Source organism: Nilaparvata lugens, chromosome X (genome assembly GCF_014356525.2).
Source record: "Nilaparvata lugens isolate BPH chromosome X, ASM1435652v1, whole genome shotgun sequence".
Taxonomy (NCBI): Eukaryota; Metazoa; Arthropoda; class Insecta; order Hemiptera; family Delphacidae; genus Nilaparvata; species Nilaparvata lugens.
Window position 1 is genome coordinate 49,344,026 of NC_052518.1, and position 27,389 is coordinate 49,371,414.

The 27,389-nt window shown below is 35.1% G+C and overlaps 1 protein-coding gene across 1 annotated transcript in view; it reads left to right on the forward strand.

Annotated features, from left to right (window-relative positions):
• LOC120354327 overlaps window positions 1-27,389 on the forward strand; it is a 51,520-nt gene that overhangs the window by 477 nt on the left and 23,654 nt on the right. Inside the window, exons 2-4 of the mRNA XM_039441298.1 lie at window positions 444-545; window positions 1,022-1,108; window positions 1,494-1,721. Coding sequence (XP_039297232.1) covers window positions 444-545; window positions 1,022-1,108; window positions 1,494-1,721 — 417 coding nt within the window. The remainder of the gene's footprint in view (window positions 1-443; window positions 546-1,021; window positions 1,109-1,493; window positions 1,722-27,389) is intronic.

Below are 27,389 nucleotides of genomic sequence, written 5' to 3' on the forward strand. Positions count from 1 at the left end.
TTATTGACAACGCTATTCGCATGATTATTCAAGATATATGTCTGAATGGATAGGGACAGAGAGCAACCGGGTGATAGAAAAGCATGGCAAATTTGAATTGATCTTACAAAACTCACAGTACACTATTATTTAAAAGTAATGTTTATAGTGAGGTGATACAAATGCGACTAGATATTTCAAGAATCGGTTTTGTACAATATTTTTGTTCAGAACATACTGTTAACGATGCGACCTAAATTGAATTTATAGACTAAACCTATTTTTAATTCTGTAATCTTATCTAAATTTAGGAGAAAAATAGCTCAATGTAAGCTCTTTTTTTCTCTCCTGATCATTGTGATTCCTGTGGAAATGAAGTACCAGTGAGAAGAGTGTAGAGAAATTGCAAATTATGTAGACTATATATGAAAAAATGTCTGCAAAGTGATTTTTGAACATTTCAGGATTGAAGAACAAACCTTATCGCTCGAAGCGCCTTCATCTTCCCAGGCTGACAGTGTTTCAGCAGATGCCATTTCTGTATCCACTGAGAACTTTCAACCCAGGTGAACTTTGTAATTTCAAGATTCGAATTTCCACAATCTCACTTGCATTATGTTACGACAGGTTAAGAATTTACAATGAATAGTTTGCGACTCACAACACTTTATATTCAACTTTGAAGAATTTATAAGCATCACTTATACATGAAGTGAATTAAATAGAGAAAATTGTGATTGGAAATGTTCCCGATCCCAATGCTCATTACTTCTAATAAAGTAATTAGATGCTAATATAGTCAAATGTATTCAATTAAAATTGTATGTCTCATGGTTGTCTGATCCTTCTCTATATTCCCTATAGGAATTCACCCTCCACCATAAATACAAATATACCCTTACGAGGACAATATTTAGTATCACAGTAGCCCATTCTCTGTGTTGGAAATATGAATTTACAAATCCATTTGCTTCATACACTTTCTCTCCATATCCCATAATCACAAGTTTCCAGAATAATTTTTTTCTAAATTTAATTGCAGTGCAACGTCAACTCCTAAAGGAAAGAAGAGAAGACCACACAACAGAAAAGTACCAGTGCATTTGATGAAATGGAGATTACAGCAAAAGTAAGTAACTTAATAGTTTACAGAATATAATTATCAGCGAGTATAGTGAATTATTATTTCCCTCTATAAAAAGAAGTGAAGTTTTTCATGGTCCATATCCTTGTATCTACCAAACCACCGGTTATTTTTTGATAAATAAAAATAACAATTGAAAAAACAAATAAGCCAACACATACATTATAATATAAAAAACACATATTTGAATAATGATACTTGGAATAGACATTCACATTCAAAGTTATATAATATTATTTTCTATACAAACATAACGTTTCCAGGCATTTCTTTAACTATGATTCAATTAATTCTCAAACTACATTCATTTAAAATTTAATTCAATGAGAATTAATACATCAGACCTATAAACTTTTCTTTTTTTGTAAAGGAAATCTAAAGAAGAAGAAAAATCTGGGCCATCAACATCTTCTTCCACCTTAGAGTCAAATCTAAAAAAAAGCGTCCTTGATGGCACCTCTGATTTTGCTACAATTGTGCCACCATTCCCCTCAATTGGTCTACAACCAGCTTTGAACCATGAGATTGATACCACCTCAACGCGAAATAGTGGAGTTTCTTACGTGGAGAGTAACGTCTGTGATACTTTACTAACAAGGTATGTCATCATCTCAACTTACAACTAATTTCATATATACGAATATGGTGTTCTCTATACTTCCTATCAAGTAGAATGTATTTTGGTCACTGGTCCACTTTTTTCTATATTCTATTGTTTTTTCAACTGTTATATAAAGCTTTGTTGGATCAACCCACAATATTACTCATTGAGAAATATGATTTTGGACTAGTATTGTCTTGCAAGAGAAGATTCACAATGAGATCAATTTTATTAGAAGATTCAGCTAGGTTGTGTTGAAGGCGTTTGTAGATGCTAAACAAGAACGAGAATAATTTTTCATAGTTAATATTTGATACTTTTAGTAAGATAAATATTTTTTCGAGCTAGTATTTCGAAGCTAAAAAAAACAAATATAGCCTACAATATGAAAATAGCAATAATGACTCGATCACCTGACTAATATTCATTTGAAATTTTAGTACAGTATAAATAAATTCCACACTAGTTAATAAGACTAATATTACTAGTTCATTCATGCAATAGGCGCCTCTTCCAAACCTGAAGAGACTTTCTGCACACCGTTCTACAACAGAAAATATTACAATGGGCTGAAGTGAGAAAGAGTGTGACAGGGATAGGGGAGAAAGCATGAAACTAACATTCCCCAAACGCGTTTCTCTCTCACAGCTGTATAGCTTCTCCAAACTTAGGGGTTGGAAGAGAGAGAAAGCGATTGTCAGAGAGAGAGTGCGAGTTAGGTTTTGTTTGGTTTTGGAGTATTGCTTGTCATGTTGTTCTGTCTGCTGTGTCAATGGCTATATAATACAGTATACAGTTATATATGTGTGTCAATATGGAGTATAGTGTTATACAGTATATATATATACTGTATAATCATATAGAATTACTATCTTCAGCTCAATTGGTAAGGGAGAAAGAATACACAGATACAAGATATGCACAGGCATACGATTATCATTTCTGAGAAAGATTATCGACATACTGTGATATATAAACCCACTCTTCATCGCTATAAACTTCAGAGAGAGAAGTTCATTCCAATACTAAAACTAAGTATAATTCCAAGTTGACATTTTTTTAAAAATGATATTGGCCTAATTACTATAGATCTAGAATTTGTCAAAGAGTCTCTATACTCTCCTAGTTCTCTTTACGCACACAAAAGCAGACATAGGCGGAGAAACATACAGTTCACTACAGTCATGTGAAGGAAAGAAAGACATGAGAGGTGTAGGTGGTGATAGACAAAGGATGAGCGGGTGTGAAATGGGTAGGTGGTGACAACTATTGAGGGTTGTATTTGCAATGACAATGGAAACTGAAAGAAGTTAGGACGAAGGACAATGCTATAGTAGGACAATTTTGACAGAAGAGGGTTCACCTTCATTGTTTTGATGTTTCAAAACTACACTCAAGTTCACACTACAGCTATTCATTTGTTCTATTTTTGTCATTGCACAATAAACGTAAAATTGTTGATTGAACCATTACGCAAAGAAATATATTTTGTGAATTGCAAACTTTGTCAGTCACTCCCACAACAATAACCATGATAATGGTCACTGACTATAGATCCAAAGAAAGAAAGTTCTGAGACTAGTTAGAAAGGAAATGAGAAAGAGAGTGAGAGAATATGAGAGAGACCGAGTAAAAAGGCTCACAATCAATGCATTAGGCAGTGAACTGACCATGTGCTACTGTTCTGTCTCTTTCTATTTATATAATAATAGAGACCTGGGAATATGGATTAACAGCTCATTAGAATGCCCTATTTGTAATATGAAAGAGAAGGAATTTGTGGAGCATTTTCTGTTGAGGTGCCCGATGTATGGTGGAATAAGAAGACACTATTTAGAAAAATTCACTACAAATGTGGTTACTGACGATGACAAACTCATGGTATTACTTCGAACTTTATGGAGCAGAAAATCAACCGTTTGTATGTGTATACAATGAAAGCAATCGAAATCAGATATATGATAATAAGCACTTGAATAATGTCCGATAATTATAGTCAGGAAACAGAGGATATCATTGAAAATATTAAAAGTATTCGATGCTCATTTTAGACGGTTAAGTGGGGAATGCATTGAGCTGAATAAAGTAAGTTTGATGGGGATAGATTGAGTTCTAAAAATTAGATAGTTGGAACAGATTATTGTATGTGTGATGGATTATTATATAAAAATGTATTATTTGTCTAGAATTTATTATTGTTGAAGTTAATACTGTTATTACTCGTTTTGTTAATAAAATACGAGTAGGTAGATATTTAAAACTAGAATGTTATTATTGTTGATTACTATGAATGGTATTTTATTAGTATGTAAGAAATGTAGTATTGGATAAATTTTATGTAAAATTCATTATTTTCGTAGTTGAACTGTTATTGCACGTTTATAAAATATGTATAGGTAGATATATAATACTGGAATGCTATGATTGATAGATATTATGGAATTGTTATTAAATGAAAATGTACAGATTGATATCTTATTTTAAAATTTCAAATTTTTTGATTGTAATATATTCTTCTGTATATTGGGAACATATACTTACTAAAGTACTTTTACTTGTGATATATATTTAAAGCATATATGATTTAAGACATACCAGTAATTTGATATCATGGAATGTAATGACTGTATTCAACTCAACTCGTTTGTATTAGCATATGTGCTTGAAACAAATAAATTTATTTATTTATCATTATTATTTTACTGTTCTGACTGCGTGAACAATACACTGCAATTGAACAATGCATTGGAACTAAAAACGCGCTCTCGACAGAACCGTTAAACCGATTTGTTTGAAATTAAATTTTAAATTTGCCTTTAAAATGACTACCTGCATTAGTTAAATTTTTACTTATTATAAAAGCTATCAATTGTAAATACTTATTCAGATTGAAAAAAAATGAATTAAGTGAATTGCAAACTTTGTCAATCACTCACTCCCACAACAATAACCACTACAATATGGTCACTGACTACAGCTCCAAAGAAAGAAAGCTCTGGAACTAGTCAGATAGAAAGAGAGAGAGAATGAGTGAGAAGGCGCTCAATCAGTGCGTTAGGCTTAGGCAGTGAACTGACCTGTCCTGATTACTGTTCTGACCGCGTGAACAATACAATCCAATTGAACAATGCATTGGAATTAAAAACGCGCTTCCGACAGAACCGTTCAACCGATTTGTTTGAAATTAATTTTAAAATTCTTGAAAAAAATTTGCCTTTAAAATGACTACCTTCATTACCTAATTTTTTTCTTAATATAAAAATTATCAATTGTAAAAACTTATTCAAATTGGAAAAAAAATTAAGTATATGGTAGCGAGTTTCAAACCTTTAAGCTGATTGCAAAACAGTTTTGGTCTTCCATATTGGACTAAAAATAAGTGAGTAATCACATAAAGTAATTTGACCCCAACAGTGCTGCTATCTATAGGGCTAGAATCACAATTTTTTCCATGCTGATTCGCCTTAAAATATACTAAATAGTCTACATTAGTGCCTTTGCCTATACAGATTGTACTAATAATGAATAAAAATAATTACAGTTCCCTTCCAACTATTTTCATTTGAACATAATATGCTTCACCATCATTAGCGGCATTTTCAAGTAGTGTGATTGAACTTATGATGGTGACACTTCTATTGTTTATTACTAGTAGTTCTGTGAACAGTAGACCTCACGCAGTATTCTCATCCACAAGTACCTGTATGGAACTATAAACCTCATGGAAATACAGCAATAGACTGGCTTCTCCACACATCTGTGTAATCACTTGTCTGCTGATTTATGATGAATAATTCTATAGTCTGATTTTTACTCTAATATTGGCGTATGAAGGAGGCTCCTTTTACCTTTTCTATTATCCTTGAAATGCAAAATTTCCAAAAAGAAGTATATACGTCGACGCGCAATTTAAAAAGGAACATACCTGTCAAATTTCATGAAAATCTATTACCGCGTTTCTCTGTAAATGCGCAACATAAAAACATTTAAACATTAAGAAAAATGCCAAACCGTCCACTTGAATCTTGGAACTCACTTCGCTCGGTCAATAATATTGGTTTCGACAAAAGATAGTCCTGATTTTAATAGTGCAAGCTGTATTGACAGATTTTATTCTCAGAATAGAAATTCAAAAGAGTTCAAATCTCCCGGGCTTGCTGAGTCTACGACAACCTACGTGATTGAAACACGTTCGACGTTCCCAACTGGCGATGTGGGAGAGGGGCGCAGAGTCTTAGAAGAATGTATTTCTTGTATGTTTTTCTCTCTTGTCAACAGCTATAGAAAAAGCCACTTCACTCACTTTGTCAAAGGACCTTCTCATCAATTTCATTGTCCCAGCAAATTCCTTACTTGGTCTTCTGTCCCCATTATAACTCAATATGAATCCCTCTCACTCACTCTCGCTTACGCGCTGCCTGTAGCCTCTCACTCACTCTTTTCCACCCTCTCCAACACTTCTTCAACTGTATTTCATTCTTTGTTCTGTGAATCTTCACAAAGAGTCCACTGACTCATTGAACTATAAACATTATACAGTACATGACATTCTATAGTTTATAGTTTCATGCCCTGACTTCCAGAACAATTTACATCCCATCAACTATAAAAATTGCAGCACACTCACAACCCTTTGTAATTACTTCCATGTTATGTTTTATTTTCCTTATACATCATTTATTTTTGGAATCAGATTTTCCAATATTGATATATTCCCAATATCAGCCTAATATAGGCCTATATTTCATTTAACCTCAAAAAATCAATTTTCTTATCACACTATTGAATGAAAAAACTAGAAATAATTTTCAGTTGAACCGTACTTTGAAGCATTCCAAATCAATTATTCCAAATGATTTCGAATTTTTTTTTTCAAATGATTTCAATGTAGGTACTTAGAGAATAGGCCACGAAATCACTTTTAATGTAACAGAAATTAGTACGGTAGCCCAATTCTGGAACAACAACTAGAATTCATAAAGTTCTTTTTTTAAATACTTTAATGTATATTGTACGTAAATATACATACCGTGAATAATATAATATGTCAATTCTGGAAAGTATTTATTTATTTATTTAGCGTATGGCAATATACACAACACATTTATGATCACAAAATTCGAAAAAAAAGAAAACAATAGAAAATTCATATATAAAACGAATGAAAATATCTTAGTCACTTTTGACCTGGAAATTAGAGGCATACTTCCAGGGTATTTAAGTAGGCTATTGATGCTGGTTTAGCCACCAGGAAATCTTCATGTGCACCCGTGTATGCTGATCTGGGACACTCCTCCACTATGTGTCTCACAGTCTGGACTGCTCCACACTCACAGAAAGGGGAGTCAGCCTTCCCCCACTTATGCATCAGATAGGCACATCTACCATGATGAGTTCGTACCCTATTCAATGCCGACCATGTTTTACGAGGCAAATCGAAGCCTGGTGGCCTTTTGGCTACAAATGGGATGTCAATGTTCTGCTTTGCTGACCACGCTTGTTGCCAGGCCTCAGTTAAACGGAAACCTGAATCTAAGGCTGTAATTGCCGTCCTAACCGGTGGCTTACGAGATTGCAGACGGCTCTGATTGGCATCTTGTATATCCTCATGTATTGGCAGGCTTCGATTTTCCGTTATCTTCTTGTACTCTCTAGTGAGGGCATTCATGCGTCAAAGATTTGGGGGTGGGATGTGACTCAACATCGGGAGCCATTCCACAGGGGTAGATTTCAGAACACCACCTATCATTCTCATTGAGTTATTTAGCTGAACATCAACCCTATGAACATGAGAGCTATTCATCCAGACTGGAGCACAGTACTCAGCAGCTGAAAAGACAAGGCTTAGGGCTGTAGAGCGTAATGTAGATGCTGAAGCTCCCCATGATGTTCCGCAAAGTTTTTGCATAATATTGTTTCGGGTTTTTAGTTTTTCTGCTGTCTTTGTTAGGTGTTCTTTGAATGAAAGTGTCCTATCAAGTATCACGCCCAAATATTTTGGAGCCTTATTGTGTTCAAGGCTTCTATTCTCGAATTGAATTCTTAGCTCTCTGTTAGCTTCTCTATTGTTCAGGTGGAAGCATGCAACTTCTGTTTTGCTGGCATTTGGTTGGAGACGCCATCTTCGAAAGTACCTACCCATCTCTCTCAAGTCATCTGTAAGAATTTTCTCTGACTCTTCAAATGATTTACACTGTGTTGATAATACCCAGTCATCAGCATAGCCATGTTTTCTAGACAAGGTTTCTGGCATGTCAGCAATATACAGACTGAACAAGAGAGGGGCAAGAACTGAGCCCTGAGGCAGACCATTCTTATGTTTTCTTTGTGAGCTTATATCAGATCCAATGATGACTTTGAAAGTTCTATCACTCAGCATATTATTCACAAGACGAGCTGTTATTTTACACTTGATCACTTTTAGGAGCTTATAGATCATACCTTCTCTCCAAACAGTGTCATAAGCTGCTGATAGATCGATAAAGGCAGCAGATGTTTTCAATTTCTTCTGGAAACCAGCTCCAATGCATGTTGTGAGTGATAGAACTTGATCAACACAGCTCCTGTTCGGTCTGAACCCAGCCTGCTCAACAGGTATGATTTCAAATATTTTCTGGCATACTCTATTATAGATTAGCCTCTCCAGTAGTTTATACACCACCGACAGTAATGCAATTGGTCTATAGTTTTTTGCTGAGTTTGCTGGTTTTCCTGGTTTCAAAATTGCTATAATCTTTGACTGCCTCAGCTCTTTGGGTACATTGCCAGTTTGCATAACATCAGTGAAGAATTTAGCCAGCCATACCTTTGCATATTTTCCACATTTAACTAGAAATTCTGGGTTGACACTATCAAATCCTGGTGCTTTTCCAGAAGCTACATGCTTGAGAGCTGATGCGATTTCTTCTGGGGTGAAAGGTAGACTGAATTCACTCTCTGTTGCCTGTCTCTTAAGTTGGCTCAGCTCATGTTTTATTTTGGTCGAGTGTTCTCTGTCCACTTGTGCTCTGGATGTTTCCACTATGTGAGATGCTATTGAGTTTGCAGAGACACCTGCTTTTTGTCTTTCCATGGGTGCTCCACTGCCCAATTTCCTTAGAAGAGCCCATGCTTGTCGACTTGAGGTTTGGAAGTTCATGTTCTCAACCACATTCATCCATTTCTGTTTTCTTGCCTCATCAAGACTATGAAGGAGTTCATCTGCCACCTCTTGCTCACCCGTCTCCAAGAAGGTTTGATAAAGTTCATCACTATTCTGGGACCAGCCTGGAATATATTCTCTGCGATATCCTCTTGGGATGCACTTTTTAGCTGTACTAATGACTGCCCCAACAAATCGTTTATAATTTTTACTTAGAGGAGGTATCCAACCCAGGCATTTATCAAGTTCTTTTGAGTACCTTTCCCAGTCAGCTTTTTGGAAGTTCCATCTTGGATGTGGTGTGGAAGTCACAAGTGGGACCTGGTGACCTATTTCTATGAGAACTGGACGATGCTGACTGTGTGGAAAGTCAGAGAGAACTCGTCTGGTGATTGGAAGTGGTTGGCCCTTGTTATCACATGAGGAAAAGCATAGATCTGGATTGTATTCCTGCCTCCAAGCTGCAGATTTAAATGTGAACCGGTCTTTTGCATCAAACACAAGTTTGAGATTTCCACTTTCAGCCCATTCCACCACAACTTCACCATTTGCATTGCAGTCCCTATACTTTCTGGAAAGTATATTTCATGTAAATCATCAACTTTCAGTATACATTCAATTTATTAAGGAATATAGGTCATAAAATCGCTATGAAACAATGAAAAATCAGTAACAGAACGGTTTTAGCCTTACTAAGATTGAAATTCATCAAGTTATCTTTTTTTTAAAATATTTATAATTTATGTACACTTACATAAATTATATGTCAATAATGAGACATATATTATATGTAAATGATTCACTTCCAGTATACATTCAATTTATTGATGAATAGGCCATAACATCGCTATATGAAACAATGAAAAATCAGTAATATAGCGTTTTTAGCATTACTACAATTAAAATCAATCAATAATTTCTTTTTAAATAATCGTATCTATAATTTACGTGAATTTAAATAAATTATATGTCAATTATGAGACGTATATTATATGTAAATGATTTACTTCCAGTATACATTCAATTTATTGACAAATAGGCCATAAAATTCACGGTATTCTCTGAGTGTTAATCTTTGGTGAAAACAGAAATTTTAAACTTAACCTCAATTTGGACTATTTATGTGCCAAAATCAAGGAATTGAAGAAGTTTTGGGCAATTGCCTGTTTCTCTTTCCAAATATCGTGTTTGTGACTGTTCTAATAAATAAATAAATAAATAAAATCGCTATATGAAACAATGAAAAATCAGTAACATAGTGTTTCTAGCCTTACTACAATTAAAATTGATCAATAATTTCTTTTTAAATAATCGTATCTATAATTTACGTGAATTTAAATAAATTATATGTCAATTATGAGACGTATATTATATGTAAATGATTTACTTCCAGTATACATTCAATTTATTGACAAATAGGCCATAACATCGCTATATGAAACAATGAAAAATCAGTAACATAGTGTTTTTCGCCTTACTACAATTAAAATCAATCAATAATTCTTTTTAAATAATCCTATCTATAATTTACGTGAATTTACATAAATTATATGTCAATTATGAGACGTATATTATTTGTAAATGATTTACTTTCAGTATACATTCAATTTATTGACAAATAGTCCATAAAGTTGCCATGGAACAATGAAAAATCAGTAACACAACGGTTTTAGCCTTACTAAGATTAAAATTCATCAAGTTCTCTTCTCGAAATAATCATATTTATAGATTACGTGAATTTACATAAATTATATGTCAATTATGAGACGTATATTATATGTAAATGATTCACTTTCAGTAGACATTGGTTCAATTTATTCACGAATAGGCCATGAAATTGCTATGGAACAATGAATAATGAGTAACACAGCGGTTTTAGCCTTACTAAAATTGAAATTCATCAAGTTCTCTTTTTTAAAAATGTTGATATCATAATGTAAGTGAATTTACATAAAATGTATGTCAATAATGAGACGTATATTATATGTAAATGATTTACTTCCAGTATACATTCAATTTATTGATGAATAGGCCATGAAATTGTTATAGGAAACAATGAAAAATCAGTAGCATAGCGTTTTTAGCCTTACTACAATTAAAATTAATTAATAATTTCTTTTTAAATAATTGTATCTATAATTTACTTGAATTTACATAAATTATATGTCAATTCTGGAAAGTATAATCCATGTAAATCATTTACTTTCAGTAGACATTCAATTTATTGACAAATAGTCCATAAAGTTGCTATGAAACAATGAAAATCAGTAAAACAGCAGTTTTAGCCTGATTACAATTGTAATTCATCAAGTTATCTCTTTTTAAAATAATCATATCTATAATTTACGTGAATTTACATAAATTATATGTCAATTATGAGACGTATATTATATGTAAATGATTTACTTCCGGTATACATTCAATTTAGTGACGAATAGGCCATAAAATCACTATGAAACAATGAAAAATCAGTACCTAACACAGCGGTTTTTACCTTACTAAAATTGAAATTCATCAAGTTCTCTTTTTAAAATGATCATATCTATAATGTACGTGAATTTACATAAATTATATGTCAATAATGAGATGTATATTATTATGTAAATGATTCACTTCCAGTATACATTCAATTTATTGACTAATAGGCCATAAAATCGCTATATGAAACAATGAAAAATCAGTAACATAGCGTTTTTAGCCTTACTACAATTAAAATTAATCAATAATTTCTTTTTAAATGATCGTATCTATAATTTACGTGAATTTACATAAATTATATGTCAATTATGAGACATATATTATATGTAAATGATTTACTTCCAGTATACATTCAATTTATTAAGAAATAGGAGCCATGAAATCACTTTTAATCAAACAAAAATTAGTAGCCCAATTGTTTTAGCTCAGCTACAACTTGAATTCATTATGTTCTTTTTTTGAATACTTGAATGTATATTGTACGTAAATATACATAAATAATATGTATTTCCTGTTAAGTATATTTGATGTGAATCATTTACTTTCAGTATACATTCATTTTATCGACGAATATGCCATAAAATCGCTTCAATTCAGTCAAATATCAGTGACACAGCCATTTAAGCTCAACTCCAACAGAAATTCATCAAGTTTTCAATCTTAAAATTTTCATGTATAATATATGTAAACTATACGTATTTTAAAATACTTTACATAGTTTACCAAGATTGACCTAAAAAATACGTATTATATACGTGGTGTGCTGACTGGGTACTTATAAAAGGCTAAGCCCCGACAGACTGAAATCACACCACAGCCCAAACTACTGAGCCTAAAAACTTGAAATTTTGCACGATTGTTCATGGTAGCCTGAAAACATCCACTAAGAAAGGATTTTCAAAAATTTGCCCCCCTGAGGGAGCTGGAGCCCCCCCCCCAAAATTTTGTACTTTTTAACCGCTCATTGCACAGCAAAGTCACGAGGAACTTTTTATTCAGCTACGAAAAAAAATTATTAGATCTATGCAGAAAAATTTCGATCAGGAGCACAGGGGGGTCCAGGAGAGGGCATTTTTCGAAAATTTTGATGTAAAATCACACTACAGCTCAAACTAATTGTCCTACAGACTTGAAACTTTGCACAAATATTCTTCAAACATGCTAGACGCGCACTAAGAACGGATTTTGAGATATCTTGCCTCTAAGGGTTTCAAAGGATGAAAAAGGATCCTATTAAGTAAGGTTATGAACATGGTAAGGTTCCACCTTATGGAAATGAGATAATTTATTTATTGACATGTGATATTCTAACATATGTTGTAATCATTGGAAATAACAAAATAATATGATAGAAATTCAAAAAAGAACATCTGTTCTATTATTGCTTTCTACCTGATTCCACTCAACATCAATAATATTGTTCTGATAATTGATAAATATGTTTAATAATATTATTATTATTGATATAATAAAAGTATTGTTTTGTTTGTTAATTATTATCATTAATATAATAATAGTATTGTTTTGGTAATCAATAAATATTTTTATTTCCACAAATTCTGTATAATTTATAATGGTGAATGTGAAACAGCTGCATCAGAGAAATTATCTAAACAACATATGCTTAGGAAAACCATAGTTTTGAACTTCGTTTTCCCGATGCAATGTATAAGCCTACACGTGGCATGTATTATTAATTTTTCAGCTAGAACAGTTTTTTGAGACTGCCAAATAAACGTCTACAGTTTTATCAATGCTGTATCGGCAATATGAAAATGCATACAGTTAATATGTCTTTAAATAAAGGTGTTGATATCCACATGATAATTATTCTCTACCATTTATATTTAATTAAAATTTCAAAATTATTCAAGCCTTGATAGAATGATTGACTGACTGTACAGTCCGTCGAAAATTTTAATGTTGAAATGAGGGGTATTTTGGCAAGCTGAACAAAAAAGTAAGGTCCTATGCACCTTTTTGATATTATTTCTTCAAATGAAAAATGAGTTTTGTGGGTTGTCAAAACTCCCCCTGAAATTGAACTATTCATTTTATCCTATCTTTTAGTAAAATAACAATGATTTCTGCATTGAATAACATCTATCTTGCCAACAAGAATCGAACTCTTTGTGAATTTAGATATAACATAAACTTTAGATTTATATAATTCTATTAATAAAATTATGGAAATTGAAGTACTTTTTTCAGTTAGTTGATGATTAGTTGATGAAATTGATTATCAATAGAGAAAATTATTATAATTTTATCAATACAGAATTAGTTGAATGAATTGTCGATGTACTGAGTTCTTGGTCAACAATAATTCAATATTGCTATTTATCCAATCTTTATTTTTTTCAGAAGTTATTTCATTTGAATTTGGAAATATGTATAAGCTCCTATCAATTTATCAATCGTAGCAATGAATTCTTCAAAACATGAATTTAATCAATTAAAAAATGGCCCATACACTTCTGTATTCATGTTCGCATGTTTTCCACTTATGATGGATAGGCAAAATATTGTGGGGCGAGCTGCACGGCGAATTGTAATCGAGGGCTCTGATTGGCTGAAAAGTTCAGCGTTCGTAGTGCGGTAAGGCGAGCAGTTAGAACAGAGGCAAGCGGCACGGCAAATGGTTCGGAGTGTGGTACGGCAAATGATTAACAGCTGATTCTTAACATTATGAAACATATATGCTCATGTTCGTTGAAAGGCAAGATGTTCGGAGGAGGAATGCACGGTTTGCTGCGCGGTTCGAGGTTCGGTTCGGCATGTGTGGACGCACCTTTAATTGTTACAGGACATTAAGGTGAAACACCACAGGCCCTAGTTCAAAAATTGCCACCACGTAGCGCTTTAAAATCATGCGAAATACCTTATGCTATTACTCGCTCACTATTAGAGTAAAACTTGTTTTGAAAACTGATTTATTCTTGTAAAATCTATATCCATGCCGCTACCATGTCGATTTATTTTTATTTTTTATTTAAACAAAAATAAATTTCTTAATTTCAAAGGGATCCATTTTTTCAAGAAAAACAGGTAGTCATTTTGAAGATTTGATGATAAAAAATTTTTATCACTTTTCAGCTTGAAAATCGAACCAGTGGTTCCATCGGAATCATATTTACAAGTTTTATCTCTATGATTTTTTATGCGCTCCTACCCTCCACCCCATCCAAACGTCACTCAGGCACCTTCCACCCCAACACACAAATCACTCACCCACCACCCCACCCAGAAGTCAGCCTTCATTCTTAGTGCTCAGGCTGGTCACAACTTTTCTTAGTTCTTCAGCTTGTTCACTTGTCATATTGACAGTGATTGTGACTAGTCCTAGGACATAGTATTTCCAGACGCACTTCACATATAATTTAGATTTCCGTATTATATAATATGTTTCTCTGGCATTTTCGGCCGGTAAAATGGATTCAAGACATACGGTGAAGGGAAAGAAGAAGTTGGTTCTTTCAGCCAGGAGAATGAAAAGGCGGCTACCACCAGAATTTCATGCTAACAGACGTAGAAGGTTAGTTGATTTCATTTCATATAATTAGATAAATTAAAATGTCACGCACTTTAGGCCTACTATAATATGAAGCAAATCATGCTTTGAAAAATTAATATTGTTATTATGTAAATATAATTATATTCTCAGTTCGTATTATCTCAAGAGAGGTATTTCGTTATGTATGTTTTTATGTTTGTTAATATGAACAAACGTCAACGTTATTGACAACGCTATTCGCATAATTATTCAAGATATATGTCTGAATGGATAGGTACAGAGAGCAACCGGGTGATAGAAAAGCATGGCAAATTTGAATTGATCTTACAAAACTCACAGTACACTATTATTTAAAAGTAATGTTTATAGTGAGGTGATACAAATGCGACTAGATATTTCAAGAATCGGTTTTGTACAATATGTTTGTTCAGAACATACTGTTAACGATGTGACCTAAATTGAATTTATAGACTAAACCCATTTTTAATTCTGTAATCTTATCTAAATTTAGGAGAAAAATAGCTCAATGTAAGCTCTTTTTTTCTTTCCTGATCATTGAGATTCCTGTGGAAATGAAGTACCAGTGAGAAGAGTGTAGAGAAATTGCAAATTATGTAGACTATATATGAAAAAATTTCTGCAAAGTGATTTTTGAACATTCCAGGATTGAAGAACAAACCTTATCGCTCGAAGCGCCTTCATCTTCCCAGGCTGACAGTGTTTCAGCAGATGCCATTTCTGTATCCACTGAGAACTTTCAACCCAGGTAAACTTTGTAATTTCAAGATACGAATTTCCACAATCTCACTTGCATTATGTTACGACAGGTTAAGGATTTACAATGAATAGTTTGCGACTCACAACACTTTATATTCAACTTTGAAGAATTTATAGTCGAATCTAAAAAAAAGCGTCCTTGATGGTACCTCTGATTTTGCTACAATTGTGCCACCATTCCCCTCAATTGGTCTACAACCAGTTTTGAACCATGAGATTGATACCACCTCAATGCGAAATAGTGGAGTTTAGTAGTGGTGTTTTGAGAGAGCTGCTTATCCAATAGAAATCGAGGGGTGTGGCCTCCCCCTCCACCCCCCTGCCCCAGTCGGCCATTTTGGCCCCGCCCCCAGCCAATAGGAAGCAAGGGGCGTGGCCACGCCCCCCCAGTCCGCCATTTTGGCCCCGCCCCTTGCTTCCTATTGGCTGGGGGCATGGCCAAAATGGCGGTCCCCTTCCCCCTCCACCCCCCTTTCCCTAGTGTCGGCCATTTTGTCCCCCACCGCCCCAACCAATAGGAAGAGGTTCCCCAGGAAGTGCCAGCCATCTTTGTTGTAGCAGGTGTCAAAAACATCTGTCATCCCCCACCAAAGTCCCCAACCAATAGGTTCCCCTACCCAGGAAGTGCCGGCCATCTTTGTTGTAGCAGGTGTTCTGACATCTGTCCCAGTCACACCTGCTTCTAAGTGGTGCCAATTAGCATATTAAAAATATCCCCACATTTAAAATCTTTAAAATCTTTAAAATCACAGATATCTCAAACTACGCTACTAGCGCTAAACTCTCAAACTACACTACTAGCATTCAAAGTTTGGTGCAAATTAAACTACAATAATATGTTCCTTGTTTTCCTCCACCACAGGAAGAATGAAAAAAATTACATTTCATATTTGTTCGTATGAGATGTCATTTTCCCCACACTATGCTGTAAAAGGAATGGTGGCGCTTTTTTTAATGTGCTATCCCCATATTGAGAAAACTCTAATTGAATGTCACTTAGTTATTTAATACAAAGTATTAATCAACATTAGGCCTATTGCGCAATCAATGATGGGAATGGGTTTTTTTTTTATTTTTATTTTTTTCATATATTCCTTTCTTCTTCTAGAAGAACAAGAGGCGATTTACCTTCTCGCTGTACACACTTCAGATAGAGTTTTTGTTTGTTGAAATCCTCAAGTGTTTGAAGATTCAATACACTCAGAAATTTCTCAGGTAAGTAAACTTCGCAATAATAGTCACCATTGCTGTCATGATCGTATAACCTCATTATGATTCGCTGTCCCTGCTGTGTTCTCACCAATCTAGCGTGTACAACACGGTACCACGAATCATGGTCAAGATCTTTGAGTGAGACCGTTGGATATTCAGTTTTCGAAATATAATTGGATGACTTCATACTAAAAAGTCTATCATTTCCAGTGTTGCTTCTCTGTAGATGGTGATCCATAATAATAAAAGCTTACCGCGCGCGTGCGTTCGAGTGCAAGAGTAACAAAGCTATGCTTGCTTCAATGTGGGTTGTCGGTTGAAGACTGAGCAAACCTGTTAAGCCATCAGCCCCCCACAACCCATTCCGTTTCCTGTCGACTCCTTCCACATTCCTTCTGTTGACTCGTTCTCCCCTCCGCCACGCCTCCTCATACCTTTCCTTCTGTTGACTTCCCGCCAATGTTGTCTCCCCCTCCGTCACCTTTACACGCACTCTTGCTTTCTACCTTCTTCTTCTTCTTTACATGTAGCCGCATTCCTTTCTTCTCCGCTGTTCACCTCTTCTTTACAGCTAGTCGCATCTTCTTCTTTACATGTAGGCGCATTCCTTTCTTCTCCGCTGTTCACCTCTTCTTTACAGCTAGTCGCCGCATCTTCTTCTCCTCTGTTCACCTCTAGCGATCTTAAAATTTCTTCTTCAATTCTTATTAGCTTGTTTACATTCAAACTAAAGGGTCTGTAATAAGCTAAGTAATCACTGATATCGTTAATATTAACTGTATTTAGAAATATTGCTTTCAATTGTCTAGCAATACTACTGTTTTTTGTCTCTATTGCTTTTTGACACAAATCATACCATTCAATGTAGTTTTGTAATTTAATTTCTAAACATTCTGGCGCATAAGACCAAGTTTGTGGATTCATTATAGCTCTTCAATCTGCTGCTGCTACCGAAGGTACACTAAATGAGTGGTACTAGAACAGTGAAATTTATTGCTTTTCGCTTCTCCCTTCCACCACCTACATTTTCGCTACAGGTCAGACTGCATACTCTCGCTTTATGCGAAATCAAATCAAATCCACAATAAACACACAGTATGCTTTCCCCATCAAAATAAAAACCTTGTCGGGCATAGTTGCGTCTTCGTTGTTTAGTTAGCAGTTTACAATGTTTCATACTTTCCATTCTATTATTTTCGCATGTATAATCAATATCAGCAGCAGCAGCATTACGATTCAATGAACTCATATTGTTTGTAGGCATTGAAGCAGCACTATTCTCCTTTGTTTGCTTGTTACACATCAAGATTGTCAAATAATGATACGCACTGGAAAGTGCACACCGAGCATTGGACAATTTGTTATGAATTTTGCATACACTAAAACACCAAGAATTCTCAAACATTGTATAGTCTGGTTTTTGAATATCCTCTGGCATAGTAAGCACATTGTCGTGTAACCTTTTCAAAAACTGTGCTTTTTCTCTTCCCTTTGTATAGATTGTGGTATAATTTTGCAAATATGAAGCAAGCAGCGCGTCAGTGTAAATTAAGTCGCCTTGGTCCCATCTAATTTTATGATAGTTATGTTCAAGCCAACTGACATCACGGTACATTTTTCTACTCAGTAATGTTTTTGGAAATGGTGATTTAAAGTGTAGCACAATATGTCGTAGTTTGTAATCGATTATGGCTACCTCTTTAATAATGATAAAATTATCATCACTTTTGAAAAAATGAAACTCGACTACAGCAAAATCAATGTCATCATTTTTCCTGTCCCATTCTTCTTCACTCTTCTCCTCCTTAATTCTTGCTGCCTCCTTCTCCAATTCTTCTTCTTCTACTTTATCCAAGTCGCATTGTATGCCAAAGTCTCGAAATTTTGTTGATACTTGCTCATCATCGTCCATTTTCTGTTGTCCGTCGGTGCATGCACACATTCTATGTACAAATGCATCAAATTTTGCTTTTGTCAATGATGACAATGATGATGATGATGATGATAACGACAACGACGACGACTGAGGAATATCTATGTTATTATTCAAGCTATTAGAACACATTACAACTGAACACTGATGTAATTACTGTTCATACACGCACTTTTATATACCCCCCTCCTTCTTCGTCATGCATAGCTCGCTCTTGCGTCAAATTACTGTACTTCACGAACTAATGCGCTCAATGGTTTGTATTCTACTAATGTGTCACTTATCAAAATACAATATGCAGTCGTTAAATTTGGCACATTTTCTGTAAACTCCATTTCCAATCGAATGTCTGTTGATGATGTTAAATGATCAGCTTGATGTGAACAATCTAGTACAATTATTGGACAGCAATCAGTAAAAGTTTTATAATCTACAACTGTACCATAATCAGTATGAAGTCCTAAATATATTATAATAGCTGGGCGCAAATTCAATAAACATTTTGTAGAAAAGTTGATTGTTTCCATTTATACGATCATACGGCAGATATTCACTATTCAGGAAAAGTTTAACATCATGCAATTTGCACATATCAAATTTCGACATTGACTTTCCCATTACATTTTTCCTGTTTGTCTGAAATGCTAATATTACAAATCGCGGTGTATCAGCTTTTGAAGCCGTCTTTATAGTCCAAATCGTGCTAACACTGTTCGGCAGCTGAGGATATTCGTGGATATCCCATTTTCTGAATGCATTTTCAATGGCCTATCCTGATCAACAATTTTCAGAAATTTCAATCTTAAATGATCATCTACATGAATATAGGGCACTTTCCAAAGCAATTTTGTTATTTCCAACGACATTGATGTTGCTTGCGACGACTGAATACAATTAATATCTGTTGCGGACCTCAAAAGCACAAGCTCTTGTCTCATATTCAAAATTACATGTTGAAAATCTTCGAAAAATGGCAGAAGTAATTTTAACGGTACGCAATAAGCAAAAGTATTATTAGTTAGTGTTGATGCACTATCAGTGAAACCTGCTAAATTATATGTATTTTTATCGTTTAGTTGTTTCACTAAATATGATTTAATAGTAGAAGTAATACCTACTAGTCGACTCTTTGCAACGACTGTACCTGCCAACTCAAATCGTATCTCATCAAACATATGTGCTACTGCATTTGAACTGAGCGTATATACAGCCTCGACCGGCGGATCATCAGGTTTGTCTTTTGCTGGCGGTTTTGTACATGTAATTTTCCCCTCAACAATAAGAAAAGATTTTGCAACTAATGAAATAAGGTCATGAGACGATTTCGACAAACGTATTTCATCATTGTTATTAAATTTCAAATTACCATACGGCGCATGCGTATGATAATCAAATTTTGTTATATCTGAATAATAGTGTATGTCTTGTTCAACATTTAGTATGTCACTAATTGCGGCCGCCGCGTGTTTTGATGACATATTTCCAATTCACTTTAAAACCAAGCTTTTCTAAAAACCTTGCTCGATTATGTGTTATCAGTTTCACGGACTGATAAGTACTAACCGGTGTCGGTTGCTGCATGCTAAAAGCAGTCCTACCGCCACTCCACACCCTCCTACTTGCCGCACCTAGGTTGTTATACACAACAAAACCCATTCTGTAGCGCGATTCCTTCTTGCTCTCTCGCTTGTGTTGTTTGCGTGACTAATGCTCACATCATTCTAACACATGCTTGATCCACCGCCGCCTCTCTCTCTCTCTATTCCTTCTTTCTAATGTGTACTCTTATTGTTATACTATCGCCGCGGAAATCAACTAGTTTACCATTCTGATCAACTACTTGAATTACAATAGATTGAATTCTGTGCGTGTTTAATGGAAAGTAAATAATTGGCGATGGTGATTCATTTATTAGAAAACCAGGTGCAACCTTTGGTAGAAATTCAAAAATTGTATGAACCTCTTGCCCATTTCGATAACTGCCGCATGCAATATTACAAGTAACCTGGAACGATGTTATATTTGTAATGGATACTAAACGTTTAGAATAATGCCATTTATTTGCTACAAGAATTTCTCTATCAAAACCGAGTATATCGGCTAGTGATGTGTTCATTGTTAAATCAACATCTTTATCCGCTTTCAATTCACATAGCATTGTCGTATTATTTCCTTGTATAATTAGATTTGAACTATCAACGTTCAATTTTCTCTTTATTTCATTTATTATACGATCAATTTCGTAGGAGCCTGTATCCAAATCAATCAAGCTATCACCATACTTAAAAGATGAGTTGACATTTTTAATTATATTCGGTACACTATTGTATGTCCATAAATTAATCAATCCAATTTCATATTGATAGCGTGCGTCTAGCTCTAGTACAGTGGGAAGTACTTCAATTAAACAACTGCTGCTGCTACTGTCTTTAGATGATAATGTTATTACAACCATTGTGTACTACTGTTTTACCACCACCTTCTTTCATACACATCTACAAGTGAACTGTCTGCTATAACGCATCTGCAAGAAATAAAAGACAAAAATGACCACATACATTACTATTTAGTGTTTGTAATTGATCATAATTGAAATAAATTTCAACATTTGGTTGTTGTTTGAAATAGTTTATCAATTGTATGGGCGGCTGTAAATTACCAATTGGATCAAAATAATATACTTTTTGTGCATGTTTTTTGTAAGCCACCCAGTGTGTTCCACTGTTCATGATCGAGTCTAAATTTATGATCGATTTTTCATTTAAATTAATTCTTTTTGGCAATGTATCAATCATATAAATACCACGCAATTTAATATCTAAAATATCAGCCCAATCTAGTAGATCATAATTTGACAGTGGTCCTTGTATATTAATCTTCATTTTCTCACTTTCTTTGGCGCTCTTCTCCTCCTCCTCGTCCTCTTCTTCTTTGTTGTCCTTCTTCTTTGTGAAGGTGTTTCAATGATTCTACCGCCTTTATACAAGGGCGCATATGGTCTTAAATAAAAACCTTGACCAGCTATGTGCTTACTTAAATGTTTAATTGCTTTTTGTCGTAAATGTGCACTTCTTTGTTCTTGTAGTGATGAATTATTTTTCCAACCTTCTCTTCTATTATTCCGCCGCCTCCGTTGTACTCTACCCCCGCCAAAGGCAGCTTTAGCTTTGATCAAATTTGTAACTAAGTATGCGGCTGCTTTTTCAGTTAAACCTGTGTTTGGATTTTTAAAAACAGACCATGCTTTATCAGCCAAACGACGATCAGCCACATTTCGTGACGAATTATCACTATTCTGCGCATACGCTATATCATGCTCTTTACATGTTTCATCCAGACTATTTATTCCTTTGTCCCCCCTCCTTAATCTTTTATCTAATTTGGTGCCGGGTCCGCAAAAGCGGTAGGAGGGGATATGCAACTCCAGGGGTAATGTATCGACAATTTTATTAAGGGCGGTTGATGCAAATCCGCTAAGTTTCGATAAAATACCAGTGCCAATTTTACGTCGCACTCGTCGACGACGACGACAAGTCTTTTTTGCTACCATCCTTTCAATAGCAATGTTGAAACCTGACTAAATAGAAATTAGTTAATCCCCTTAAGACCTGTCGGCTCCGGCTCGCTATCAAAAATATTACAAAGTTGTAATGTTGTTATTAGTAGAAAATTCGAAATACTATCACCAGACGATGGGTTTATGTTTATACAACTGTTCAATGCTGTATAATTGTTAAAAAAATTACAAATAACCTTACGTTGATCATTCATATAAGCATACCATTTGTCTAGTCCATCATCAAATAATTTCGATGTTTTATAATTCATTTGAGATTGAACACATAGTTTTATATAAGATAATATATGTGCTTTATTATAAGCTTTTACGCTTAAATTGGCAGTACTGCTGCTGTCTTTTACAGATTGGTTTAATGATGAAAAATTTAACACATTTTCAACTCTAATATTGTGCAATGTACAAGTACTCAGAGTATAGTATAAGAGTAATATCATACTAATTGTGTATATTATGAATGTAACAAATACTATGATTATTTTCATTTCTTGTCCTATTGACTTGACTCCCATCGTGTCTGCTGGCAAACTAAGTTTGCAGTGACATGCAACTGAATGCATTCATGTATGACGCGTGTGTGCAGCTATGCATGACCAGACATGTCTGAACATGTCTGAGTCATTAACCTTTGACTATAAATAGTCATGCAGAACAATGATTGTACATCAGTTGTGCACAGTTGTTGATCACACACACACACAAGGTAAGTTAAATGAAGTGCAATAATCAACATATATATAATTTATTATAAGAAATTAATTATAAATTTATAAGAAACCTAATCCTTTAATTCAAATTGCCACAATTTGAAAAAAAAAAAAAAAAATTAAAATTTTAAATATTATTAATTTAAAAATGTTCCTCTGATCAGCTGAATCTACGGCCGCTGCCGCGACCGTCGATTCAGCCTTATATCAGAGGAACGACCTTCGCTGTGAACAACTTGCATTATTAAATTGTGGCAACCTGAATTAAATGACTGTACATTCGCACGCGTAATCTTAGCAGTAAATCTATGCGGCATGAAAGTTTCAATTTCGGCATCTTCGTTGCCCCGACGTCCTACATTTGCTACCCTAATGATAACAGCATCCTTGTTGTAGGAGCGCACAACACGCGCACCTAAAACAGGATACTGAAATGCATCGGATAAATGTTTTAACGCAATTGTACGACGTCGGGATGGATCTGAAAACCTTATCAGACCATCGAAATCAAATTCATGCCGCATAGAGTTAGATCCTAAGATTGCGCGTGGACGTCTATAAGGATGAGCGGCGGTGGCGGAGGCGGCGGCGGGGGGACAACCTTGTTGGTGTGATGTGACGGTGAAGGCGGGGGGGATTCTTGTTGTGGGGGCGGGGGGTATCCGGACTTGTTGGTGTGATGTGACGGTGAAGGCGGGGGGGATCGCAGCAGCTCGGGTGGCGGGTGGTGGTGACGTGTATATTACAAGCTGCTGGCAATGCGGCGATGAAGGGGGAGGGTGATCGGGGCTGGAAACCTGTTGCTGGCGTCGAACCGTTTGATGAAGTGGTGGATACTGCCAGAGGTTTTGCTCCTTGAGTTGCTTCTCAGCTCTGGTCAATAGTTCCATTAATGAGTTGTCTTCATCAAACAGGTTGACGCCGGCGTCGGCAGGTGCGGCGTCGCTTCTCAATAGTTCAGCCTCCAGCATAGCCATTGCCCCGTCCTCGGACCACAACTCGTTAGTGTAAATTTCCTGTAGAAAAAAATCAAGTTTAGCAAAAATATATTATTTTCTATTTTTTTCAGTTGGTGTTTGAAAATGTTGCCGCGAGCAAGAAAGCGTTGCATTCATTGTTCCAACAACAGTGACATCATCAACAGTGACAACAACGATAGTGATGAGAAGAAAGCGGTAAATTACTTTAAAGAAATCGATAGGCTTGACTCATTTTTTAAAGGTAATAAAACTATTTGGCCGCATCAATATCCAAAACCGAATCATTTAGCAGAGGCCGGCTTCTACTTTTTAAAAGTTTTCGATAGAACAAAATGTGTTTTTTGCAATGTAGTTTTGGAAAATTGGGAAGTGAGTGATTATGCTATTTTTGAACATAAAAAATGGTCACCGAAGTGCGGCTTCATAAACAATTATCTTGTTGGTAATATTCGTACAACGTCAACTTTTCAGAAAAAACCAGACTACAATGAACAATACGAACGTGAAAATTCATTTATGAAAATGGAATGTTTGCCGAAAAATTTCAAACAGTTAGCAAGTGAGGGATTTTATTATGGTATTGATTTTTCAAATTCGAATGGATTTGGTCTTATTTGCAGTGGTTGTCGTATGTGGGCAGACACATCGATCAATAAATACCAATTGAGGGATTTACACATTCAATCATCGCCAAATTGCGATTTTGTTAAAAAAAGTCGTGAAGCAGAAGAAGAAGAAGAAGAAGAAGAAGAAGAAGAAGATGATAAAGACATAACCTATTAGCAGTGTGTGTGTGTGATAAGTATTCCAGTTGCGCAAAGTTTTAATTAGCAGTAGTTTGTACGTGTGAAGAACAACAAAGACATCCACCTAGAGTGTTATTTGGGTAATCAGTTTTAGGGGACATTAGAAGAACATTATTTGTATGATAGAAGTATTCAGTTGAAAAAGACTGATTGCGCAAAGGGATGACAGTGTTTTAATTAGCAGTAGATTGTACGTGTGAAGAACAACAAAGACATCCTCCTATAAGTAGATTTGGGTAATCAGTTTTAGGAGCACATTAGAAGAACTTTATTTGTATGATAGAAGTATTCAGTTGAAAAAGACTGATAACATTAGTTTGCTAAATTTGTATGAGAAGAAAACTGACAACAAACAGAAAACTACTGTTGGATTAGAAGAATGTATTTCAAGTCAGTTTGCTAGTTGAGTAAATGGAAAAATAAACTTACATTGGTTTCGCTGTTGATTGGCGCTGCCATAGGCGAGGATTGATCTGCTGACATCGTCGTAGTGTTGTAGGAGTTTCAAACTGATACTAACAGAAGGACGCAGTTTTTCGTCATTATATATTATCAACTTGATGAATATAGATGGTAAGAAGTTCAAAGAAAGTATATCTGTTTTGTGCATATGTTGTATGCGAAATTTAGTACAGATGTGCGGAACACTGATAAGGAAACGTTTGCAAATTTCTTAAGGAACGGCCAAAATGTGTGCACCTTGCGTGTCTCTGTAACGGACTTAACATCTGCTAGCTGAGTGAAAGATATTAATTTATTCATTGTGCAGTGCACATGCATACTTATATAATTATTGCAACCCCCACATGTTCTGCGTGATAACAAACTGACAGTTGATGGTACCGAGCGGCTCAAAATTATAAAAGCATCGAGCGACATGATATTGCTTGCATTCGATTATAGTGTGACGTTTCATGCACAGTGCAAATGGACAAGCAACAATCCGATAAAGCAGCAGCTGCAACAAGCGAAGAAGCAGCAACACCAACAAACAACACGTAAGTATAATGAACTATTTTTTTAAATTAATTTACAAACTGTAAAAAAGTAGCAACAAGTTTTGCGAGTGTTTTCATTGTCACGTTTTCATCGGCAATAATGATTGAAAAACAAATATGATTAAAATGTTATACTCTAACAATCAAACTGAAAAAGCGGCAGTAAACAATTTGACTACTTTAATTTCTATTTTGAAAACAATTGTCTTGCTCTAACAACTGCAAACAAATATGTATAATGGCGGCTGAGGAGGAGGTAATAATTGTGCTTGAAGTAAACTGGAAAATATACTATCTGATTTATGATCATTCAATAATGTGCGTTTGCAAATAAATGTAAATTTCTATTTTGAAAACAATTGTCTTGCTCTAACAACTGCAAACAAATATGTATAATGGCGGCTGAGGAGGTAATAATTGTGCTTGAAGTAAACTGGAAAATATACTATCTGATTTATGATCATCAATAATGTGCGTTTGCAAATAAATGTAAATTTCTATTTTGAAAACAATTGTCTTGCTCTAACAACTGCAAACAAATATGTATAATGGCGGCTGAGGAGGTAATAATTGTGCTTGAAGTAAACTGGAAAATATACTATCTGATTTATGATCATTCAATAATGTGCGTTTGCAAATAAATGTATACACACACACACACACACACACACACACACACACACACACACACACACACACACACACACACACACACACAGTCATTTTATTCTATACAATTATTTCATTCTATATGTTTGTTTTTTCAGCCTGGTTGAGACGATAGCGGTCGACAAGGAGGTGGAGGTGGAAATGGCGGATGAGGAATGGTGTGTGGTTGACAGCAGCGAATCGCCGCCGGCAAAACGTGTGCACTTTTCCACAGCGTGCGATACGCCAAAACGTGGCGGAAAAGGTCGGGGCCACGGCATTTATTTTGCCGATCAACGACGCGTCATCGCTCAGGGCAGAGGCCGCCAAATTGATGTGGGTGGTGTGAGCGCGGAGTCATCATTGCAACAGTCCAGTCGCAATAGTGGACAGCAAGCTGAAGCATCATCATCATCACTGATTCTGCTAGACGTGACAAACTCATCGCAACCGAGGATCGTGAACGCTACTGCTACTAACATCGACAACGAAGTTGAAAACATTGACCCGCAGCAAACCTCTTCAAAGCGGTAAGACGGCAAAACCTATTATTACTACTACTACTACTACTAGCAAAATCGAAAAACTATGGATTATACTATTGAACGAAGTACTAGCATAAATTCGAGTGCAGTTCGCTACAGATTTGTTTTTAGAAAAATATTCATTGATGTTGTTCAAACATTATTGCAAATTTTAAAGCCGAAAGTAATTGAATTAATTGTTGAAGAAAGTGATAATTTTGACAAAAATATTAAATGGTATTTTGTTACAACTGTTCAATTGAAAAAAGTAAATGTTGATAGCAGCGATCAATCGCAACAAGAAGAAATCGTTGAAACTATGACAAACGCATCGTTTTACAGTTATACGTCATTGTTAATTAATCTTGAT